Raw genomic sequence first — 23,962 nt, 5'->3', positions numbered from 1 at the left:
CACACACACACACACACACACACACACACACACACACACACACACACACACACACACACACACACACACACACACACACACACACACACTCAAATACAAATTCACTCTCAAACATGCACACACACATACACACATGAGCTTTAATCTGGGCTGTGTGTTATCTTTTGAGCACTTTTGCTTTGCAGACACACACACACACACACACACACACGAGCAGTGACACATGTGCGTACGTAGACCTGAGCTCAAATATTTACACAGAGCCGGAGTGTGTGTCAAACACTGCTGTGTTCAGATCTTCATCAGTCTGCTGTTTGCCTTCTCCTGTCTTTGTTTTAGTTCTGGAATTGATCTGTGTGTGTGTTTGTGTGTGTGTGTGTGTGTGTGTCTCAGTGAATGATGGGCTGCAGCAGGACTCGTACACGTTCGAGGAGGACAGTAGCAGTGAAGAGTCGCTCCTGGAGAACAAGAGCAGCGGATCCTGTTCACCCACAGCAGACAGCAGCCGTCAACACGTGAGATGCTGAAACACACACACACACACACACACAATTACACCTGACAACACACATACAACACCTGAACCATGAAGAATAAAAGCAGAGAATTTATAATTGGTAATAATGTCACTGTGACTCTGACCTCACTCAGTGTTCTGGTAGTGATTTACTGTGTCGTTCTGCCCCCTGGTGTCTGTTTAGTGAACTGCAGTGTTCTGGTAGTGATTTACTGTGTCGTTCTGCCCCCTGGTGTCTGTTTAGTGAACTGCAGTGTTCTGGTAGTGATTTACTGTGTCGTTCTGCCCCCTGGTGTCTGTTTAGTGAACTGCAGTGTTCTGGTAGTGATTTACTGTGTCGTTCTGCCCCCTGGTGTCTGTTTAGTGAACTGCAGTGTTCTGGTAGTGATTTACTGAGTAGTTCTGCCCCCTGGTGTCTGTTTAGTGAACTGCAGTGTTCTGGTAGTGATTTACTGTGTCGTTCTGCCCCCTGGTGTCTGTTTAGTGAACTGCAGTGTTCTGGTAGTGATTTACTGAGTAGTTCTGCCCCCTGGTGTCTGTTTAGTGAACTGCAGTGTTCTGGTAGTGATTTACTGTGTCGTTCTGCCCCCTGGTGTCTGTTTAGTGAACTGCAGTGTTCTGGTAGTGATTTACTGAGTAGTTCTGCCCCCTGGTGTCTGTTTAGTGAACTGCAGTGTTCTGGTAGTGATTTACTGTGTCGTCATGCCACCTGGTGTCTGTTTAGTGAACTGCAGTGTTCTGGTAGTGATTTACTGTGTCGTCATGCCCCCTGGTGTCTGTTTAGTGAACTGCAGTGTTCTGGTAGTGATTTACTGTGTAGTTCTGCCCCCTGGTGTCTGTTTAGTGAACTGCAGTGTTCTGGTAGTGATTTACTGAGTATTTCTGCCCCCTGGTGTCTGTTTAGTGAACTGCAGTGTTCTGGTAGTGATTTACTGTGTCGTTCTGCCCCCTGGTGTCTGTTTAGTGAACTGCAGTGTTCTGGTAGTGATTTACTGTGTCGTTCTGCCCCCTGGTGTCTGTTTAGTGAGCTGCAGTGTTCTGGTAGTGATTTACTGTGTCGTTCTGCCCCCTGGTGTCTGTTTAGTGAACTGCAGTGTTCTGGTAGTGATTTACTGTGTCGTTCTGCCCCCTGGTGTCTGTTTAGTGAACTGCAGTGTTCTGGTAGTGATTTACTGTGTCGTTCTGCCCCCTGGTGTCTGTTTAGTGAACTGCAGTGTTCTGGTAGTGATTTACTGAGTAGTTCTGCCCCCTGGTGTCTGTTTAGTGAACTGCAGTGTTCTGGTAGTGATTTACTGAGTAGTTCTGCCCCCTGGTGTCTGTTTAGTGAACTGCAGTGTTCTGGTAGTGATTTACTGTGTCGTTCTGCCCCCTGGTGTCTGTTTAGTGAACTGCAGTGTTCTGGTAGTGATTTACTGTGTCGTTCTGCCCCCTGGTGTCTGTTTAGTGAACTGCAGTGTTCTGGTAGTGATTTACTGTGTCGTCATGCCCCCTGGTGTCTGTTTAGTGAACTGCAGTGTTCTGGTAGTGATTTACTGTGTAGTTCTGCCCCCTGGTGTCTGTTTAGTGAACTGCAGTGTTCTGGTAGTGATTTACTGTGTCGTTCTGCCCCCTGGTGTCTGTTTAGTGAACTGCAGTGTTCTGGTAGTGATTTACTGTGTCGTCATGCCCCCTGGTGTCTGTTTAGTGAACTGCAGTGTTCTGGTAGTGATTTACTGTGTCGTTCTGCCCCCTGGTGTCTGTTTAGTGAGCTGCAGTGTTCTGGTAGTGATTTACTGTGTCGTTCTGCCCCCTGGTGTCTGTTTAGTGAGCTGCAGTGTTCTGCTCAGGCTCTTGAGGAGCTGTTAGGAGTCTCTGACAGCTCTTTGACTCTCAGCCCAGAAGTGCTCATACTGCCAGCATGTTTCTCTCACAGTCAGTCGTGTGTTGTGGCTTTTACAGCATCGCTGCAGGCATCATAATGATTGGCCAATTTCTGGCAGCAGACATAATAAACCATTGGCTGAATCTGTCAGGAGGCTGGCATCTAATCATCATGACCTATCGCTGCTTTCACAAGAACAAGCTAGGAATATTTATTGAAGCTCTGTGAAAGCTGTAAATTGTGTACATGTTTAATAACAATAATCTCACGTGTGGGTTTATAAAATACAATGTACTTTGTGTGTATATATATAAGCATAAATCTGCAGCTGCTTATGGAAATGTTTAACAGCAGAAGTCATTTCTGTGATCCTGTTTAACATTGTAAAGCTGCTGTGTAATATTTGATATGCAGAAACATCACTTAATGATCGAAACATGCTGTTAACACATGCTGTTAAACCTGGCTCATTCGATCGTGTATGTCAGGATTGTTCCACAAGGTGTTTTAGTGTCAAATATATCAGCTTGTGCTTTACATTTTCTTTTTTATTTGCATTTCAAGCATCAGAAGTTTATATTTTTTAAACTCAGCTTCTCATATCATGACTATATGATTAATGTTTCATGTCAGTCTTATGAACACCTCCTCAAGTAAAGTGTGACCAATTAGGAGTATATCATGTCATACAGCAGCTATTCTTATTATTCATTAATTATGAATCGTCTCTTGAAGGGCTCTCAGAGTAAAGACGGCAGCTCTCAAAATCAAGACGAGAACATGACGAAGAGCCAGGAAAACCCACCGGTTCCCGTTCCTGCAATAGTCAAGGTCAATAAAAGCAGACTGTAATAAACTGTAGTCATAAATCCACCAGCAGCTCATCATATAAAGTTGTCTGAACACTCTTTTTCTTCTACCGGCAGTCTAAGATGTCTGAGAAGAACCGGCACAAGAAGCCCAAAGACATGAAGCCCAAAGTGAAGAAGCTGAAGTATCACCAGTACATTCCTCCAGACCAGAAGGCGGAGCGTTCTCCAGCGCCGCAGATGGACTCAGCGTATGCGCGACTGCTGCAGCAACAGCAGCTCTTCCTGCAGCTGCAGATCCTCAGCCAGCAGAAGCAGCAGATGCAGACGCAGCAGACGCAGATGCAGACGCAGACACAGCAGAGCTTCAGCTACCACACACTCGGCCCGCACACACACAAGTGAGTTCACAATCAATACAGCTGATAAATATTGAAATGCATATTTTGCAATAGTCAAAATACATTATATGCAGCTACCAGACCCCCCCCCCCCCCCCCCCCCCCCCTCACACACACACACACTACAAGTTAAAAATCATTAAAGCTGCAGTGTGTAAGTAGACACCCAGTGGTTCAACTAGGTATTGCATTCCTGGATCGATACTCATGCAAGCGCAGGTTGCCAGATTAACCAACAAGAGCGAGTCTGACGATCGAGCGTAAAGGCTGATATGAACTGTGTTCTATCTAAAAGCAGCGGCACATGACAGACGGAAAATTCTCCATATTCTCTGAGTTTTTGTTCTGACCAACACCTGAAATTAATATATCAGAAACGGCGTCTGTTCCTCACAGCTGATCAGCAGAACATTGCCAATGATCAGCCCAGGTTCAGCTCATGTGCTTTAGTGTTAAACACTAATAATGTGAGTCTGACAGGACATTTAATACCACACTACTGACAGCAGCAGCAGAGAGTTCAGCTCAGATCTGCAGAATACAATAAAGCGTCTGAAACTGAACCTCAGAACTGCAAACTAACACATATCAGTGATCCAGCATCTACATTAATCCTGTTCAAGAGCTTTAATATGTGTTCATCAGATGATAAAGCTCAGTGTTGTGCTGCAGTGCAGTGCGTGCTCTATTCTCTGCTGCTGAATGTCTGTGTTTACATTTCTGTTGTGTTTCATCTGCTGCAAACAGCCAAACTGCTCATCACTGCGCATCTCGTCATGTAGCGTGTTGTTAGGACACCGGATCACATTGTGAGCTGCTCACCTAGTGTTTACACTCCTAATATTTATAATATTTGCTCATTAATAACCTCATGTGGAACTCTGAATCTGCATCTCATTTCAGAGTCTGCTACTGTCCACCAGAGGGCGCATTTCAGTCATGGACACACGCTTTAAGAGTCTTCCTGACTGAATGAATGATTTACGCTGTTTTTCATCATCTGGCAACCCGATGCTGAAATATAATTGGCTAAACTGGCACTAATAAATCTCACCGCACAGACAGAAGAAGCCAACCCTTAATGCTTTCATTTTGAGCTATGTCTCAACTAAATATTGTCCTATCCTAACAATCTGTGTGTGTGTCTGTGACCATGTGTGTGTCTGTGTGTGTGCGTGTGTGTGTGTGTGTGTGTGTGTGTAGGCAGGTGAGTGAAGCGCAGGCCTCGTGCAGCTCCAGTGTTCACACCAGCACCAGCAGCAGCAGCAGCTCATCATCTCCAGAGAAGAACAGCTACTGCTCCTCCATCAGCCCCGTCCGGCCCGCACCGCTGCCCACCAACCTGGATGACCTGAAGGTGACAGCGCACACACACACGCACACACACACCTGAATCTGAAGAGCGTGTTTAACACTAACACTCTCACACAGCCGTCCTGATTTCTGAGAGCGCAGCGGGTAATAAACCACGGTAATGTGCAGAGAGAGCTACACACATGTGTGAAGAACAAGTCACATACACAAGCGACACATCATAGAGTCAATCATTTGCATGCATGGGGCGGCACGGTGGCTCAGTGGTGTCACACTGTGGCCTCACAGCAAGAAGATCTCTGGTTTGAGTCTCGGCTGGGTCAGTTGGTGTTTCTGTGTGGAGTTTGCATGTTCTCCCAGTGTTGGTGTGGGTTTCCTCCGGGTGCTCCGGTTTCCCCCACAGTCCAAACACATGCGCTATAGGGGAACTGATCAACTACACTGGCCATAGTGTATGAGTGTGTGTGTGAATGAGTGTGTATGGGTGTTTCCCAGTACTGGGTTGCAGCTGGAAGGGCATCCGCTGTGTAAAACAAATGCTGGAATAGTTGTCGGTTCATTCCGCTGTGGCGACCGCTGATGAATACGCTGAAGGAAAGTGAATGATTAGCATTTCATTGTGTAAACATTGCTTGAGGTCAGATTGTCCGGTCTTGTTTGGTTTTGTTGACATGTTACACTTTTACCGAGGAAACGTTTCTGTTTTCACCCGCTGTAAGAGTGTGTGATGGTGCTCAGAGTATATCTGAATAAAAAGTGTGTGTGTGTTGTTGTTGTGTGTGCTGCAGGTGTCAGAGTTGCGTCAGCAGCTGCGTGTGCGTGGTCTTCCAGTGTCTGGTACTAAAACCGCCCTGATCCAGCGTCTGCGGCCCTTCAGAGACTCCGGCTGCGGCTCTCCGTTGGGTCCCGTGGATCCCAGCTCCTCCACATTCCCAGCGTCCTCCTTCCAGCCTCCTCCGCCCTCCGCCGGCCTCCACCCGTTCTGCAGCTCCACTCCGCCTGTGTCTCCGGCCTCCTCTGATCTCTCCATCAGCGCAGACAGCTTCAGCGACGCCACCGTATCACCGTTCGGCACGCAGCCGTCTCCGGCACACACTGAACACACACCGGACGCAGAGAAGGACAAGATGCTGCTGGAGAAACAGAAGGTTCAGTTCAGCCCAGCTCAAGTGTGTGTGTGTGTGTGTGTGTGTGTGTGTGTGTGTGTATGTGTTTGTGTATTAAGTGTGTGTGTTGTCTGGGGTGGGCATCACGGTGGCGCAGTGGGTAGCACTGTCACCTCACAGTAAGATAGTCGCTGGTTTGAGTCTCGGCTGGGTCAGTTGGTGTTTCTGTGTGGAGTTTGCATGTTCTCCCTTTGTTGGCGTGGGTTTCCTCCGGGTGCTCCGGTTTCCCCCACAGTCCAAACACATGCACTATAGGGGAACTGATCAACTACACTGGCTGAAGTGTATATGTGTGTGTGTTTGTGAATCAGTGTGTATGGGTGTTTCCCAGTACTGGGTTGCAGCTAGAAGGACACCCGCTGTGTAAAACATATGCTGGAATAGTTGGTGGTTCATTCCACTGTGGTGACCTCTGATGAATAAAGGGACTAAGCTGAAGGAGAATGAATGAATGTTGTCTGAGGTGTGTGTGTGTATTATGTGTGTGTGTTCTCTGAGGTGTGTGTGTTTTATGTGTGTGTGTTCTCTGAGCTGTGTGTGTGGGTATTAAGTGTGTGTGTTGTGTGTCAGGTGATCGAGGAGCTGATGTGGCGGCTGCAGCAGGAGCAGCGGCAGGTGGAGGAGCTGCGCACACAACTGCACAGGCGGAGGCTGGAGCCGCACGCACACACACACACACCCTTCTGCAGCGCGGTGGTCAAGCAGGAGCCGCTGTCCTCCAGCTGTGTGGAGCTGCAGACGTCTGGAGGTGTGTGTGCGTTCCTCAGTCCGCAGTGTTCTCCGCAAGAGTCTCCGCTCAATAAACCCTGCAGCAGCCCTCAGTCCACACACACATCACCTGCGCACACACACCTGCTCACACACACACTCAACCACAACAACACCAGCGGCAGCCGGGGCAGCATACAGGTGAGCACGTACACACACACACACACACACACACACACACACACACACACACGCACACACACACATGCACACACACACATGCACACACACACACACACACACACACACACACACACACACACACACACACATGCATATATACTACAGTGCTGTCTTCATCTTTTTGAATATGTTGCGCGTGTGTGTGTGTATGTGTGCGTGTGTGTGTGTGTGTGTGTGTGCATGTGTGTGTGTCAGCACCAGCAGAAGAGCTCTGCGCCGCCTCTGAGCTGTTCGTACTCGTCTGAGCAGAGAAGTGTTCAGCTTTACTGCAGTCCGTCAGAACACAGCATCAGTTCCAGAGCTGCAGCCAAGAGCAGGAGCGCCGCACCGCAGAGAGTACGTCACACACACACACACACACACACACACACACACACACACACACACACACACACACACACACACATTCTCACACACATCACATGTACATGTCCTGATCTGCTGATCCAGGATCTCCACTCAATAATAGCCACTATTAAAGTGCTGGTGTACTTCAAACCAAACCAGAGTGAATATCTGAGATGAGCACTTCCAGCATCCGCCGTGTAAAACATATGTTGGAATAGTTGGCGGTTCATTCCGCTGTGGTGACCCCTGATGAATAAAGGCACTAAGCTGAAGGAGAATGAATGAATGTTATAGGCACTTGAAGATGCATCCTATAACTCAGGAGATCAGGACAATGAGCGCCTCCTCCGCCATCATACAACAGTACATAAATCAGTCGTCATGCCAACTTTCCAATCAAACAGAAGCTGCAATGGTTGTCCCGCCTCCGAGCTCTTCTGATTGGTCCACTGCTGTGTGACTGACAGTGATGAGCGTGTGAAAGTTGAAGATCTTTACACTTGACATGACACACGCACAGCTTTAATGATGGAGATGAAGAGAAACCATGTCGCTGGAAAAACTCTAACAGCCAATCAGAACACACTAATATAAAGGGCGTGTGGAGATTAAAGCTTGCTGTTACGCCCTCATCAAAGATTGCTCACTTATAATGATTATCCAGAAAACTATTAGCTTTACTATGAGAAACTATGATATAAATATATCTGTCCAGCACATGCTCATGTGTTGTTTTTATTCCACTAAACTGACTGCAATCCCTCAGTTGACTGACTGATTGGATATAGTACACGAGCTGGATTCACTGGTCAGAAACAGCACAATGAGGACACCTGCTGGTTACAAGGGGCAAATGCAGAAAGAAAAGCATAATGTAGGATTACAAATGAATCCCACTGAAGACATGTGAGGTGTGTTAATGCACAGCACACATTAAAATAGGAGATTAGTGTATGGAGGACGAGAGAGCTCCAGCATTTCATCTAAACATGCTCTCAAACTGGAGGGCCGCAGCTCTGCACAGTTTTCCTCCAACCCTAATCAAACACAGCTGATCAACTAATCGAGTTCAGGACTACTAGACCTAAATCAGCAGAGCTGCGATCCTCCAGAAACTGAGTTTGAGATCACAGATCTAAAAGATCTTCACTGGTGTCTGAAGAAGAAACGGAGGTCTCAGGAACGGCCTGACAGTAATAATGACAGAACTGACATTTTTGTGTGAACTAACCCTTTAACTGTTAACAGTGAATAATTTCCAGATGCGCTGTAAATCAGCATCCTGAGATGTCATCTGATAGATTTCAGTAATGTTCACACACACACACACACACACTGATGAGAGAGCGTCATCTTCTTCTTCTTCTGTCTGGACTGGCTCTCGCTCCTGGTTAACGTTTGTCTCCTGATGTAGGAGGCTCGCTCCCCGTCGTCTCCCGCCATCTTCTGTAGTTCAGATTGTCCTGCATCTGTCAGTAAGCGGCCGCCGTGTTACCAGGATGCTGTGAAACAGGTAAATCATTATAAATGAATCTCGCTCCAGAGGCGTCTGGCTGCAGACCTGGTGCACATGCAAGCTGAGACTGCATGCAATGCTTTTTACTGCTCCGCCCCTAACCCCGCCCATCACCATGATGTCACTAACTCTGTTGAGTGCATGTGTCTGAGTCTGCATGTCTCAGCTTGCATGTGGAAATCTGCAGCCAGATACTATTGATCCGCTCGGCCCTCTCTCAGCCTCACACACACTGCAGAAGATGCTGGATTTACTCAGAGTTTCTGTCCTGTTTCTAGCCCAAACATCTAAACATTCCTAAATCAAGATGCATTCATAGACAAGCTCAGAATACAGTGCTGTGTTCAGAAATAATGAGTCAAAATGAAGAGCGCTTCTCCTAAAAACAGGCAGAACAATCTGCCAGTGGGGAACAGAAATAATCTAGTGTTTCCTTTTGACATGAGATGATCCTGCTCTCACTCCGTCTCGAGTCACGAGATGTGTGGGCCTTCAGCATTTCCAGTCTTGTGCACTCTTTGTATTTTATTTATATTTTGATTTCTTGCTGTTTTTTTACAGCACTCAGTCTTGTTTCCTACACTTTTATCTCAATGCAATCTTTTTATTAATCGCAAAAGATGCTTTTCTGTCTTGTGTCTAGTTCAAATATCTAAAAACTCTAAAATCAAGAAGCATTTTCTAGACAAGCAGAAAACACAGTGCTGTTTTCAGAAATATTAAGGGGGTTTTTACTTAAAACAAGCTAAATAGTCTGCCGAAGGGGAAAGTAACATAATGTTAATTCAAAGCAAGCACTAGATGATTTTGCGTAGCCCTCCTTCAGTTAAACTTCTGCAGTATATTTGAAATAAAAATAATTCTAATGCCTGTTTCATCTGAGTTTATTGTTGCATTTACACTGTTTTGACCACCAGGTGTCCCCTCAAACACTTCCACACAGTGAATCCTTTTGTAAACCGATTGCTTTAATGGTTTCGACTCTTTGAAAAGCTTCGTTTCTCCCATCACCATCATACAGCACTGTTAAAGTCTGTGTGAAATCAATATTCCCACTGTTATTCCTAAGGTGAATAATGAATCAGGGCACTTTAGCCTGCTGGAAATGATTTGCTAATCTTCAATGAGAGTCTGAGCATTTGTTTTTATGTTTGGAGTGTCGTTCCTTCTGTTGACGTCAATCTAAATGTTTCCATAGCAACTGCATATTAATATTCTAAACCACGCCCCCATTACTGTTCAATGAGGGAATGATCCACAAAATAAAGCCCTGCCGATACTCAATATTCTGAACATCAACACACTGAAACAGAAGTCTCTGCAAGTACTGATGGTAAACGCCTCTGACACAGCGAGAGCTAAATGAGTGTGTGATGTTTTACAGCAGATGGTGCGCAGTCAGCAGATGGATGAGCTTCTGGACGTCCTCATTGAGAGCGGAGGTAAGGCCCGCAGCTTCATTTCTGCACTCAAATAAGAGCGCAGCACCACAAACACATCCATTTTCTCCATATGAACAGTTGAAGATCAGATCTGAGGTTTGGAAACGGTTTGGGATGTGCTTTTGATGAAGCTGTCAGCAGAAAAAACTACATTACCCATGATGCTGTTCTGAAACTCCACCAATCAGAGAGTCACAGTGAACAAAGGCCTGCTTTAGCCCCGCCCACTTCAGTCATTTAGGGCAGGAATATCATTATTTTAGGGTGGGGCTATCAGTCTTTTAGGGAGGGACTATCAGTCGTGTATGGTGGTGCTATCAGTCCCTCATGGTGGGGTTATGAGTGTGTCTCTCGTTGTATGACAGTTGAGCATCACAGTATGGGAATCTCCTCTCATATGACGATCTCATCTTCTGTTTTGTGGTAACTTTAAACCCCAAAGGAGAAAGTGAATGTGTGAAATGCTGCTGCTGCTCTGCATGTGAAGGTGTTGTTCACTCATTGACTGCTGTTGAGTCGCTGTTTGTCCTCCTCCTTCTTCTTCTTCTCCTTCTCCTCACGGTAGATCCTCCTGTAACCACAGTTGTGTCTGTTCTTTCAGTTTCCCCGAGCGGCGGCCGCTTCCACAGACCATACGACGCTCACACAGATGTCCAGCTGGAGGCGCTGCTGCACCGCACACACTCTCAGACACACACGCAGACACACACAGACCCGAGCGCGCCGGCGGAGCTGCTGATGGAGCCGCTGTCTCCCTCTGCTGGTAAGCTGGCGGTGCTGGAGGCTCAGGGTCTGGGTCTGGGCTTCTGCGAGTCCCCCTGGGAGAGCATGGAGTGGCTGGATCTGACGCCGCCGGGCTCCACCTTCCAGAGCGCTGTCCCGCCCGCAGCCACACACACACACAACATCTTCAGCTCCGAGTTCCTGGACGCGGCGGACATCAGCCTCAACCTGGACCAGTGGTGAAGAACACACACACACACACACACACACACACACACACACACACACACACACACACACACACACACACACACAAATGGACACCACAACGGTTGCTATGACAACTCGACATTGCCATAACAGGTCATAAATCTGTCATCAACATGATCAGGCCATTATAACTGTGGTGAGTGTTATAACAGCGTCATCATCATATTTCCTGAGCTCAGCAACAGTGGTACGAATTGAATATCATTAAAATGTGATTAAATATTCATGAGGATGCTATAAAAATGATTTGACAGCGTATTGACACTTTTAATGAGATTTTCAAGGACACCTTTAGTCTGTTCCACAGAAAAAAATACTCAAATTGAATTTGTCATTAAAACGTCATTAAATATTAAGAGCACAGACACTTTTACTGGGAAATTTGAATGAAGAAGACATATAAACAGCACATCGGTGGCTATTATAGCTCAACAATACCGTAACATATCATCAACATGATCTTCACCAGGACATTATTACTGTGTCCTAATATTTACCACAGCATCATTAATATACTCCCTGACATTAATAACAGTGGTACACAATCAATGTTATTAAAATTAAATGACACATTCATGAACCTGTGATCAAATTATTTGACGGCAGAGTATTGACACTTACTGAGATATTTTAACAACAAATTTAGTTTGTACTGGATATCCACTGCAACTGTTTTTGTTCAAATTAAATTTGTAATTAAAACCTCATTAAATATTCATGACATCACTACAAAATAATCTGACAGAGTATAGAAACATTTACTGAGACATTTTAATGACAATTAATGTATCACAAAAATATAAATAAAAATTAAATGTGTCATTGAAATCTCATTAAATATTCATGACGCTATTATACAATGATTTGACAGTGTTTGACACTTCTACAGAAAACTTTTAATGTCAAATTGAGTTTGTCCTACTGAAAAAAGTGGATATCCACTGATAGAAATTCTAATTAAATTTGTAATAAAATGTAATAATAACAACACTATCATTTGAAAGCCTATTGACACTTTTACAAAGAACAAATTTTTTCCTCTGAAAAATATTCAAATTAAATTTGTCATTTGCATCTCATTAAATATTCATGACATGGTACTAATTAAGTAAAACTAATTAAATTTGTGGCGGCGCGGTGGCGCAGTGGGTAGCATGTTTGCCTCACAGCAAGAAGGTCTCTGGTTTGAGTCTCGGCTGGGTCAGTTGGTGTTTCTGTGTGGAGTTTGCATGTTCTCCCCGTGTTGGTGTGGGTTTCCTCCGGGTGCTCCGGTTTCCCCCACAGTCCAAACACATGCGCTATAGGGGAACTGATCAACTACACTGGCTGTAGTGTATGAGTGTGTGTGTGGGTGTGAGTGTGTTTGGGAGTTTCCCAGTGATGGGTTGCTGCTGGAAGGGAATCCGCTGCATTAAACAAAATAAACATAATAAAAGCTGGATAAGTTGGCGGTTCATACCGCTGTGGCGACCCCAGATTAATAAAGGGTCTAAGCCGAAAAGAAAATGAATGAATGAATAATTAAGTTTGTAATTAAAATCTCATTAAATATTCATGACTCTGTTAATATTGACACTTTCAATGAGAAATATTTAACCAAATTGAATCAGTATTGCTGAAACTTGTGATCAGACGTATAACCCGCACACATTTATAATGGCCTGGCTGTATTGGAGATTAAACAAATCTGTCGTTATGGAAATAACTGATAATAATCATCGTAACAGCATGGAGTTTTGGCTTATTGACCACGAGCTCAGTGTGCTTCATCACAGTTTTACCACAGTCAGCCTGAGGGTTCTGGGAATGTTTAGATCACTGGAAACAGCAGAACTCCAGGACTGAGCGCTGTACATACACACTTCATCATCACGTCATTTGCTGCACATGTGTGGTGTGGAAGAAACACGTGTTAATGCCTCTTATATTATATCGCTGTATTCTCTCTAGTCGAGTGTAAATATGAGCACCTCTGCTAGTGTACGCCACGCTCTACGCCACATTATTAATTTATTCACAGAGAGATCTGTGCTTTATTATTCACTCAGACAAGAGAAAAACTAAATCTGAACAAACTAAACCTTTTATTACTGGAGATTACTATTTGATGATGATCAAGCCAAAAGAAGCAATACTCTAAATATTTCTCTCTGTATTGTATCCCCCAAGTCTGTTCTGCATTGTAGATTTGCTAATATTATTATCATAATTCCTGTCACTTCTATTATTATGACTACTCAACCAACAACAAACATGTTTGTTTGTTTCTATCTTTTTTTCTGATGTATTTAATTGCTCCTTTTCTTATCATTAGCATATTATTTATGCATATTTATGAGACATTCCTTTTCATGTGTGAGATCCGTCAGTCATGTTCAATCCTCCAATTGTTGATATTTTCATGCAATCCTCCACATGCACTGCTGATTTCTCTGACTTTGATCAAAAACATGAGTCCTCCTGTGAAATGTTCTTTCTTTTTAAATTTTTCCCTTGTGCTGTTTAACATTTATATTTAATTTTAGTCCCGGCTGGGTCAGTTGGTGTTTCTGTGTGGAGTTTGCATGTTCTCCCCGTGTTGGCGTGGGTTTCTGCCAACAAGGTTGCGCTATAGGGGAACTGATCAACTAAACTGGCCGTATGAGTGAGTGAGTGTTTATGGGTGTTTCCCAGTACTGGGTTGCAGCTGGAAGGCCATCCGCTGTGTAAAACATATGCTGAAATAGTTAGCGGTTCATTCTGCTGTGGTGACCACCAATGAATAAAGGGACTAAGCTGAAGGAGAATGAATGAATGAATGTTATGTGATGTCATCAAGGCAAAGCCAAAAAACTGAGTTATTAAAACCATTGATGAAGAAATCTGTTGAACACCACTTCAGAAATATGTAAATAATAATTAAAGTTTCACAGGAGGACGAGTAATTTTCAGGTATTAATTAAAGTTAAATGTTCTCCTGAGAAGCAAATCGTTTCTGACCCACTTTACCAGCACTTGTGAAGAATCTAAACCTTACATATATATATATATTTCTGCAACTGTGAAGTGCACTGTGCATTATTATATCTATGGCAGATTTGGGACCTGACTTTTGAACTTTTATAGCTGTTTTTTTTTAACTTTAGTTCTGAATTTTTAAAACTGATCACTGAACAGCGGAGCGACTTTCTATATAATATCAGCTCTTTAAAAGCTTAAACTGTGAATAGAGTTTATTAAATAAATGAAATATAGGTGTTTTTATTTTGTTTTACAGTTTGCAATAGTTCACTGCTCTCGGTGCCTTTGACTTCTTCACTGTTCTGTAAAGCCTTAAAGTCAGTATGAATGAAACACACACATACACACACACACACACACACACACACACACACACACACACACACACACACACACACTGAAATAATCTTTAATTCCAGCACAAATGAACTTTGCAAGGGCATTAAAGACCAACATCAGCTCTGCTTTCCATTGGAGACTCAGTATTGACTGCAGTACTGTTTTACAGACTAATCTATTGTATTATAATGTAGGAACTGCAGAATCAGCACACCATCAGGTGCTTTCAGTATTTTGTGATACAGATGTTTGGGCTGTAATCCAGATGAAGAGTGTGTAAAGTGTTATTTGTGTAAAGATTTTATTTTTCTATGTTTGGACTGAAGACCTGTGCTGTTTTTTCTTCCTCTACTTTTATTAATTCTCTTCACCTCCAGGAAACGGAGGGTTTGTGTCTTATTTCTCATATTCAGATGACAAAAAGCTCCTGTAGTGCTTGGCCACTGAATGATGTTATGATATGAGCGTCTGCACCACTGTATTACTGTACCAGCCTTCAATAAACCAACATTAACACACACACTCTCACACACACGGCTGTCCTTTCTCATTCAGGCCTGAACTGTAAAATGCATCAAATAATCATTGGGGAAGTTCTGACTGTAGTGTTTCTCACAGACGTTACGTGAGATCTGCTTCCTTCATGTCTGTCACTGTGCTGCTTATCTGACGCAGCAGGAGACTGAGGCACATGCAATTAAAACAGCTCCAGTGTGCTCAGAGCTGAACATTACACAAATGCTAGTATAAAACTCAAAGACAAACAAAACAAAAAAAAACTGAGGGAAAAACAAGCATTAAAACATAAAACAGCTTGTTTAAACCCACCGGATCTGTTTTAGGCTACACTATATAATTAGAGAAGGTCAATGAAGCAAAGTTGTGTTGTTGTTTTTCAGTGTTGGGGAAAGTTCCCTTTGAAACTAATGCATTGCAATAAAAAGGAAAAAAAAACAAGTTCTGAATAAGATCAAGCCTCGGCCAGGTAATAAAGAGTAACACAAAAGTAATGCATTACTTACCATACAAAGTAAATAAGTAACGCAAAACAAGTAACTAGTTGTGTTGCTCAGTTACTTTTTTTTACAGTAATGCAGTAATTTGCTTTTGCGCTACTCTTTATTACCTGGCCGAGGCTTGATCTCTTTCAGAACTTGTTTTTTTCTTTCTCTGCAATCAACAACGCACTGTATAACCTTCATTTATCTTCCAAAAATACATAAAATATTTTAGTAAAAATGTTATCTGAGCACTTCCTGACCCCAGAGCTACATGACGTATAAAATATACATGGATTTTCTGCGAACTAAAATGTAACTAAAATATTACCACTTATTTTTTAAAGTAATGTGGAACTGAAAAGTAATGTTATTATGTAACTCATTGTGATGTGTGACCCCCAACACAGATTTTTAAATTAGTTTCTTAAAGTAATAAACTCGATTGCCTTTTAAACTCAGTTCAGTTCATCTTTATTTCTGTAGCGCGTTTGCAGTGTAGATTGGTTTCATTTCCACTGCTAAAAGTCCAAACCCTGAAGAGCAAATCCATCCATGTGCAGCTTTCCATTCTACACGGTTATTTACTTTAATTGAAGATGAGAAGGTTATTTTTTTCTTCTAGAAAAACTGCATGTTCAGAATTGTATTTTAAATAATAAATAAATGAAATGAGTGAGTAAAACCAGTGTCATCTAGTCAGCTGCTAAATTACACAAATAATGATTGCTTAGCTGTTTATTTTGTTATCCTACAGTTTCCCAAACTGAATAATGATCCCAAATCATCAGGTTTTTAAATAAAAACTTGTTTAAAGCTTAGTTTAGAGGTAAACGCGAGTATGTTTTGGTCATTTTGACTGCAGAAGGTTTCAGAAGTTGCTGAAAGTTGTGAAGAAAGCTAAACGCCATTTTGAAACGAACACATTTTGCACATGAGAGAGTTTGATTGGCTCTGGGGGGTCCGACTCGGTCTCCATGGCGACAGCAGGTGTTTGAATGTAAACAGCGGGTTGCCGTTCAGACGGCGGTTTAACGGACAGTTTCGGTCTGTCAGTCAGAGAGATTCACCGGCGCGATGGAGGAGCAGGAACCGCTGATAACCGATAAAAGGCTGGATTATCTGGAGAACTGCGTGCTAAAGGCGCTGAACGTGAAGCCCGAGCGCTGGGAGAGATGCGTCTCCGCGGAGGAGCAGCGGAGAGTCATTCAGGAGTTCCTGGATCAGTCCGAGCACTCGACTCTCTCGGTGTCCGTCAACTCCGCCGGGCAGCTCGTACCCGCTCTCGGCCTCTCCGCCGCCGTTAAGAGCAAAGCGGTGTTTTTCGTGAAGCGGGGTAAAGGTGCACTGACCGCCGATAAAATGAAGACCCAGTTGTTCAGTGGAGACATGTGTTATTCTCCTCTCGAGCAATTTTCGGTACTGGTGGACAAGGTGAGTCGACTCTTTTCCGAAACGGCTCTTTTGAATCGATTCACAAAAACCGTTGTGCAGGGATTTCATAAATGACTTTTAGTTACTTCAAAATCAGCGTTTGGAAGTGAATTTGTGAAATTATTTAGCTTTTCATTGACACTTGTTAGTTTTATTTTTATGTGTGATTCGTAAAAACCGTTGAGGGATTTCATACACTCAAAAATAAGTTTTGCTGCTTTTTCAAACTTGTTCAAATAAGTTGAAACAACAATTGCTGTTTTTTTAAGTCAAATGAATTGTGTTATGTTCAATCCACTTTAATTTGTAAATATGAGTAAGTTCACCTCAACGATTTGCGTTGGGACAAAATAAAGGCATTGTGTGGAACCCAGCGCTTCTTTACTGAGTAACTTATGTTAAATGACAGTTGTTGACGTTACTTCAGAATGAACTTTAGAAAGAAAATGTGTTAAATTCTTTAGGTTTTCAGTGAAATTTATTAATTATTTCAACTGTTTAATCTTTCATGCTCTTTTTAGATTGTTTAAATCAGGAATAGTGACGTCCGTTTCGCCAAAGAATTGTTCATTCGAGTCGGTTCTTTTAAAAGGATCGGTCCGAACAATCACTTCACACATTAGTTTGAGTTCGTGCTTGCAGGTTAACAGTTAAACTCACATTTACATACAGTCGACAGAAACCAAATGTGCTAATTTCCTTATCAGTAGGATCATATACTTCATCTCTAAACATGCTATCAAAACTTTTTTTAAACTTCAAATTGTCCGTGCATGTAATGAATGTTTGTGAGAGGTTTTACATGATGATGAAACGTTCATGAAGTAACGTTAAGTTTCCAATGAAAAAGTGTTTGATTGTGGCAGTGTTTCAGACTCTTCCACAATTCATCAACAGTTTTGACTAATAATAAGAATGTTTACTTCATTGGTTTGATTTATTTTCCACTGAGTTGTATTGTTTTGTTTTAAACTTTTCTGTCCTTCTTGTTTGTTGTCAAAGCCACATTTATACAAGCTGTGTCCATTTCTGAAACTCAGAATACTCCTGTTTACTTATCTTACACAACTTTACTTGATTAATGTTGAGAAAGAACAATTACAGCACACAAAACTAGAACTGGACTGATATAATAAAGCAACCTGATCATTAAGAGACACACAATCTGCTCAGCTTTAGCTATGAACTATTGTCAAAGTTCTGCCTCAGTGTCCGTCGCTATAACATCCGCAGGTGGATTCTTGTAAACACGGCGTTATTATGGAGACAGCAGGACGATCCTGTCAGATATGAAGAGCTGTGTGTCCTCCTGACTGAAATATAATCACAATGATTATAATAATAAACACATACATGACTCACACATGCAGGAATATTTAGGACATCTTTAGTTCTGGAATGATATTAAATCTATTAATCATAGTAAACTAAATTAATTATTAATACAACATAAATTCAGAATGCTTCAGAGTGATAGTTAACGTTGGATTCTGTTACTAATTGTTGGTAAATGTATTGTTAAGCTTTCTAAACAATAACAGAGTTGACAATAATTATTTTGCTTATTTTAAGGAAAAACTCACTTTATTTTGACTCATTACTTCTGAAAACAGTACAGTATTTTTACTTTTCTTGAACATTCTTCTTGATTTAGGAATCTTTTGAAGTTTGGAAACTAATTTTTTTGCCGAGTTTATCATGGAGATGCAAAATGAACCCACAATCCTCTTGTCCTGTGTCTGGCAGGTTGTGGAGCCGGTGTTGTCAAATTTGAACAACCAGCGAGACTTCCCTAAAGTTGTTTCTCAGGATCTCATGCGACACATTCACGCCCTTCAAAACAACGTGTTTGTTACAGCTGGTCAAATCAAAGGCAAAACCCACCTGCCCGTACCTCTGGGATTCAAGCAGTTCGAGCAGTGCAGTCAACAGTTAGATAAGAGGTGAGGGCTTGGAGTAAGCACTCTCGTTTTGTCTGAGATATCTGCATTGCATTGACACTGAATGACGTTTGCAGGTTTCATGTGGTGGATAAAAGCCTGATTCACTCAATGGAGACGGTGGTGATTGACTGGAGTCATCAGGTCTATAAGGTCTTGAAGAAGGACTCGTCTGAGCCGCTGCTGGAGGGCCGAAATCCCACTCCACATGCAGAGATACAGTTCTGGAGAAACAGGTTGGAGACGCACTGGCCCTCAGTCACTCCGGTGTCCATTGAAAGGTCTTCATGATGTCCTTTATGTTGTGTTACAGGCTTGCTGATCTTCAGGGAATCCAACAGCAGCTCCAGTCTTCTAAAGTCCTGACGCTGGCGGAGCTTCTGCTCGCTGTGGACAGCAGCTATTATCCTGCATTTGCAAAAATGATCCAGGACGTCATGGAAGGTTTGTACACAAACACACTAGATTATAGATAACCTTAAGACTAATGTCTAAAAAACTACAACAAGGTATCCTGAGGAATGCTGTAAATAAGCAGATATAGACATCCATACTAGGAACTAATCAAAAAATACTATGGAAGTCAATGGCTGTTTTTCCAGCTTTCTTCAGAATATCTTGTTTCGTGTTCAACAGTAGAAAGAAACACAGGTTTGAAAATTCAGAAGTGACTTATCTGGCTGAACTTTGCCTTTAAAACACAATGATTAAACTGTGTGGAGAATGCCTCAGTGATTGGGTTCATTACTGGAGCTGCACTGCAGAATTTCAGCTGACTAGACCTCATCACAGGATTTACAGCACTACCATGGGTTTTTAGTTTTGTAAATAATTAAGCAACATCAGAAGCACAAGTGCATGTTATCAGCATGATTATGAATGGGATATTGATTTGCTAAGATGGTAACATCAAGCTATTTCAACTTGGACACAATATTGTCAGATTTTATTGTAGTTAATAAAAATGAGTAGCAATAAATATCTCCTACTGACCATTTCAGTCTCCTTTTTGACCATAATTTAATTTATTTGTCAATATTTTATGCTTCTGTGAAACTTTACATTTAAAGCATTAATCTCATAGGATTGTCATAATGATTGTAAATGAATTCAAGTCACCTCCGAGCCTCATTGAACATTCAGTAAAAACAGCTCAGGGTCACTCTTCTGTTTTTGTGCGCTAGCTCCAACAGATCTATAAATATGAATGTACTTCTGAAAGAAATGGGACTGTAGGGCTCTGAGAGAGTGGCATTGTTGTGTTTTTAAGCTCATAACGAGTCGAAGAACATCACAACCTTCCTGAAGCCGCTGGAGAGGCTGATCGAGGATCTGGAGAACGCAGACTTCACTGAGCTGAAGGCAAAGATCCCTCCGCTCATGCACACGGTGTGTCTGATCTGGGCCAACTGCAGATACTACAGCAAACCAGCCCGAGTCATTGTGCTCCTGCAGGAGATCTGCAACCTCCTCATACAGCAGGTAGACTTCAGCTCAGTAATGCTCTGCTTTTATGTCAATAAACAAACCAAAAATACAACACAATGACAGTGTAATGCTTTAAAGATGCCAGTGTGAGTGTGCAGTTGTGGTGAATCTACTGAACAAGAGAGCACAGATGCAGCTGCTCATTTTGATAACGTCTAATACAGAGTAGAAACCAGTGCAAATTATAGCACAAACAATCAGCCAATGATGAGAATGTGCATGTACAATACTAACAACACACACTCAAAATGGTTCAATACATGCCTTTTCTTGATGTTAAACAGCGGCATAAATACCAGTGAACTCCTGCAGAACTTTGTAAAATGATTCGTTGAAGTCTGCAGGAAATGTTTCTGTCTGCTATCTTTATTCTTAAGGTGAACAGTTCATTTGTGCTCGTCTGCTTCTGCTCTGGAACATCTGTGATGACTCTGATTGACGTTTTAAAGTGTTTATCCAATAATAGCTTTTCGTTCTGAATGCTTCTTTGGCTTTGCTAGATGTAGCGTAGGTTGTTGCATCTGAACAGATCTCTGTAAAGCTTTACTGAGGCCCGAGTGTTGCTTTCAGGCCCGGAGTTTCCTGAACCCGGATGACATCCTGAAAGGTGATGTTCTGGAGAGTCTGCTGCGTGTTCAGGCCGCTGTAGACCTGCTGACACACTTCAAGAACACATATGAGGACAGAAGAGCCAACCTGAGCCACTACCAGAAGAACGAAGACCCAGTCAAGCCCTGGGATTTCTCTCCCCTCATGGTGTTCGTCGGCCTGGATCACTTCATGAAGAGACTCAGAACTATTGAGGTGAGGGCACTGACGATACTGGAGGAATATGACATTGCTATAGGGCTACAGGATACTGGAGATATATGTGATATTTTTGGTATTGTTGTTGAGTATTCAGGGTGTCTGCAGGGTCTTACAAAGGCTTAAATTCAGTGAGATATTGAGCTGCAAAAAAGCTTTTTCTTTTGTCTTGTTTCTAGTCTAAATATCTAAAATTTCTTAAATCAAGAAGCATTTTTCAAGTAAGAAAAAGACATTAATCAGAGCACACCAACCCTGAGCTCACACAGGCCTTCTGGGGAACTTCAGTATGTGTAATGTGTTCACGTGTCAGTGATGCAGAATGTGGGGATATATATGAAGACACGTCCGTCTGGCTCTTTCTCACCTGCTCTAGACGGTGCTGCTCACTGTCATGGATATGATGAGGCTGGAGAAGATCGAGTTTGGAGGCATTCAGGGGAAATCTCTCAGCCAGATTGTCCAGCGTTTGCATGAAGACTTCCTGCAGACGTACAAATCCTTCTCAGAGAAGCCCTACGACTGCCTGGATGTTAATAATATGGTATGTAGGCAGCAAACACGGTAAAAACACACATGACTGATGGGGCTTGAATAAAACATTGACACTGTTGCTGATCTGAATAAATTAAAGTGAACTGAATCAACACTAAACTAAACTGATCTGATTAACAACTTTAAAAGCACATTTAAAGCTTTGAAGCACATTCTGATTTTGTCTCATATATGATCAAGTTTTCCTCTTTAATTGTGTAATTTTGATAGACTGATATAGTTATAATTCTATATATCATCATAATGCACATGTACACCTTTGATGTGATGGGGGTAAATTATTATTTACTATTTAATCTTTTAGAGTGCCTTTAAGCATATTCAGATTGTTGTATTTCAGTGGGTGTTCATCACAGCACAAATGCTCGAAGATTTAATAGTTCATATAAATTCGATGCCTATGACATTGAAAATTCTATTTATTGACTTTTGAATGCCTTATATTTATAGTTTGTTTGTTTGTTACGTGTGCAGAATAAGGTTTGTCATTTGTCAACAACAGTTAATTTAACTAAAGACAATGCAATGACAACTACTAAAGCATTAGCTAATCTTAATTTCTTATTTAATGTTTAATAAATAAATAAATAAGCTGTATTTGTTTCATTAAATGCAGTTAATAACTATTAATGCTGAGTAGTATATTTATATTAACTTTAACATATCATTTTATCTGGTGATATTTTCACAGTCAATTTTAATTCATTAACATTTACTAATGAGAATTTATTGTATTGTAGGTGTTATCTAGTAACTTATCCTTTTGCATTTGTTTATTTGTCTAAAGATTGATTTAGTCTGAAGATGTGTTTACAATAATCAACACACTAAGGATATTTTGGTTGTTAAATCTGTTAAAGTAAACTTTTGCATATAGTAAGCTTCAGCTATTCATCACAACTGGAACATCTGATACGGGCAGAAGCCTATATTTGGATGTTTATTGATGTGAATCTGCTCTGAAAGCATCCGTGCAGTAGAAATAAAGCTGACTGGACTCTTTGTAGGAGTTTGAATCAGATTTCGCAGAGTTCCAGCTGACTGTGGATGATACGAACAGGCGATTGGGAGCCATCTTCTGCAACGCTTTTGATGACGCTTCAGGTCTGGAACACTCCTTCAAGGTGAGCAACATCACACAGCCACAGCAGCCTTTTTTGGTGTGGGATTGCACACATGCTCCTGCTTCTGGAAATAGCAAAGGCTTTATATATGATGCACAGACAGCTTCACTGCTGTGCTCTTTCTTTTAATCAGTTAAAGATACCTGCGTATTATCAAGTTCCAATCAGGAACGCAGGCTGAATTTTAAAGAGCGGAATGCACACAGATCCTTAACAGAGCTCAGTTCGAAGCCTCAGGAGAATAAAACACGCTTTAAGGCTGAAGCTGAACCCACAATGAGCAGAATATTCCAGCCCGAGCATATTTTCATTATTGTGTATTTGATTTTTGCAGTTGATAAGTGCAATGGTATATTAAAAGTATGCAAGTGATTGGTAGAAAAGGTTTGTTTTAGGCCTGCACACTATATCATTTCAGCATGGAAAGTTTATTACTTGCACGTGTTTAAAACATTCAGGCACACACATTTGGAACAAACATGTATACCTTTAATAAGGAATCATTTTACTGAAGACTATACAGTGGTGTTTTATTTTTTGCGTTTCATTTTATTATTAGCAATTCAACGCTGCTTGACTCTTCAGAAAACCATGAAGCACTGTTTATGTCACTTTCATGTTTGCTTTATCTGTTTGTTATTGTTTATGCCATGGTTAGGTTCGCACCCTTACAAAATCACCAGACTCAATCTAAATGAATGTGTTCATTCCAAATAGAGCTGTTCAAGCCTGTTTAAGAACTTGAAACAGTTAATGCACTTAAACTTGGCAAGTTTGATAATATAAGTTAACCTTTTAAAACTACATTTTGCAAACTCAGTTAACTTGAAATAAGTAGTTGGGTCAATTATTTAATGTTGTTAACTAAACATTTAAGGTTGAGAAAACTTAGAGAATTAAGTCAATACAACTAAAATGAGTCAATGCAACAATATGACTTAACTTAGTTAAGTTGAGTG

At 41.9% G+C, this 23,962-nt stretch overlaps 2 protein-coding genes across 11 annotated transcripts in view; both read left to right on the top strand.

Moving 5' to 3' along the window:
• Positions 1 to 15,175, top strand: part of myocd (myocardin) — a 32,443-nt gene extending 17,268 nt beyond the window's left edge. For 3 of the 10 annotated variants that reach the window (XM_087275489.1, XM_087275482.1, XM_087275488.1), the window contains 10 exons: positions 394 to 515; positions 3,114 to 3,209; positions 3,305 to 3,588; positions 4,792 to 4,945; positions 5,691 to 6,050; positions 6,639 to 6,977; positions 7,215 to 7,355; positions 8,782 to 8,880; positions 10,268 to 10,325; positions 10,927 to 15,175. In XM_087275489.1, the coding sequence (XP_087131615.1) occupies positions 394 to 515; positions 3,114 to 3,209; positions 3,305 to 3,588; positions 4,792 to 4,945; positions 5,691 to 6,050; positions 6,639 to 6,977; positions 7,215 to 7,355; positions 8,782 to 8,880; positions 10,268 to 10,325; positions 10,927 to 11,291 (2,018 nt within the window). In that variant the 3' untranslated portion in view covers positions 11,292 to 15,175. The remainder of the gene's footprint in view (positions 1 to 393; positions 516 to 3,113; positions 3,210 to 3,304; positions 3,589 to 4,791; positions 4,946 to 5,690; positions 6,051 to 6,638; positions 6,978 to 7,214; positions 7,356 to 8,781; positions 8,881 to 10,267; positions 10,326 to 10,926) is intronic. The other 7 variants (XM_087275491.1, XM_087275484.1, XM_087275490.1 and 4 more) reach the window with 5 other exon arrangements.
• A 1,441-nt stretch (positions 15,176 to 16,616) lies between these two features.
• dnah9 (dynein, axonemal, heavy chain 9) overlaps positions 16,617 to 23,962 on the top strand; it is a 76,439-nt gene continuing 69,093 nt past the window's right edge. Inside the window, 8 exon segments of the mRNA NM_001366550.1 lie at positions 16,617 to 17,089; positions 18,836 to 19,032; positions 19,107 to 19,265; positions 19,343 to 19,473; positions 20,300 to 20,511; positions 21,088 to 21,321; positions 21,701 to 21,868; positions 22,887 to 23,003. Coding sequence (NP_001353479.1) covers positions 16,733 to 17,089; positions 18,836 to 19,032; positions 19,107 to 19,265; positions 19,343 to 19,473; positions 20,300 to 20,511; positions 21,088 to 21,321; positions 21,701 to 21,868; positions 22,887 to 23,003 — 1,575 coding nt within the window. The 5' untranslated portion in view covers positions 16,617 to 16,732.

This window comes from Danio rerio, chromosome 12, assembly GCF_052040795.2.
Source record: "Danio rerio strain M-AB ecotype USA chromosome 12, GRCz13ab, whole genome shotgun sequence".
Taxonomy (NCBI): Eukaryota; Metazoa; Chordata; class Actinopteri; order Cypriniformes; family Danionidae; genus Danio; species Danio rerio.
This window is presented reverse-complemented; position numbering and strand designations above follow the sequence as displayed.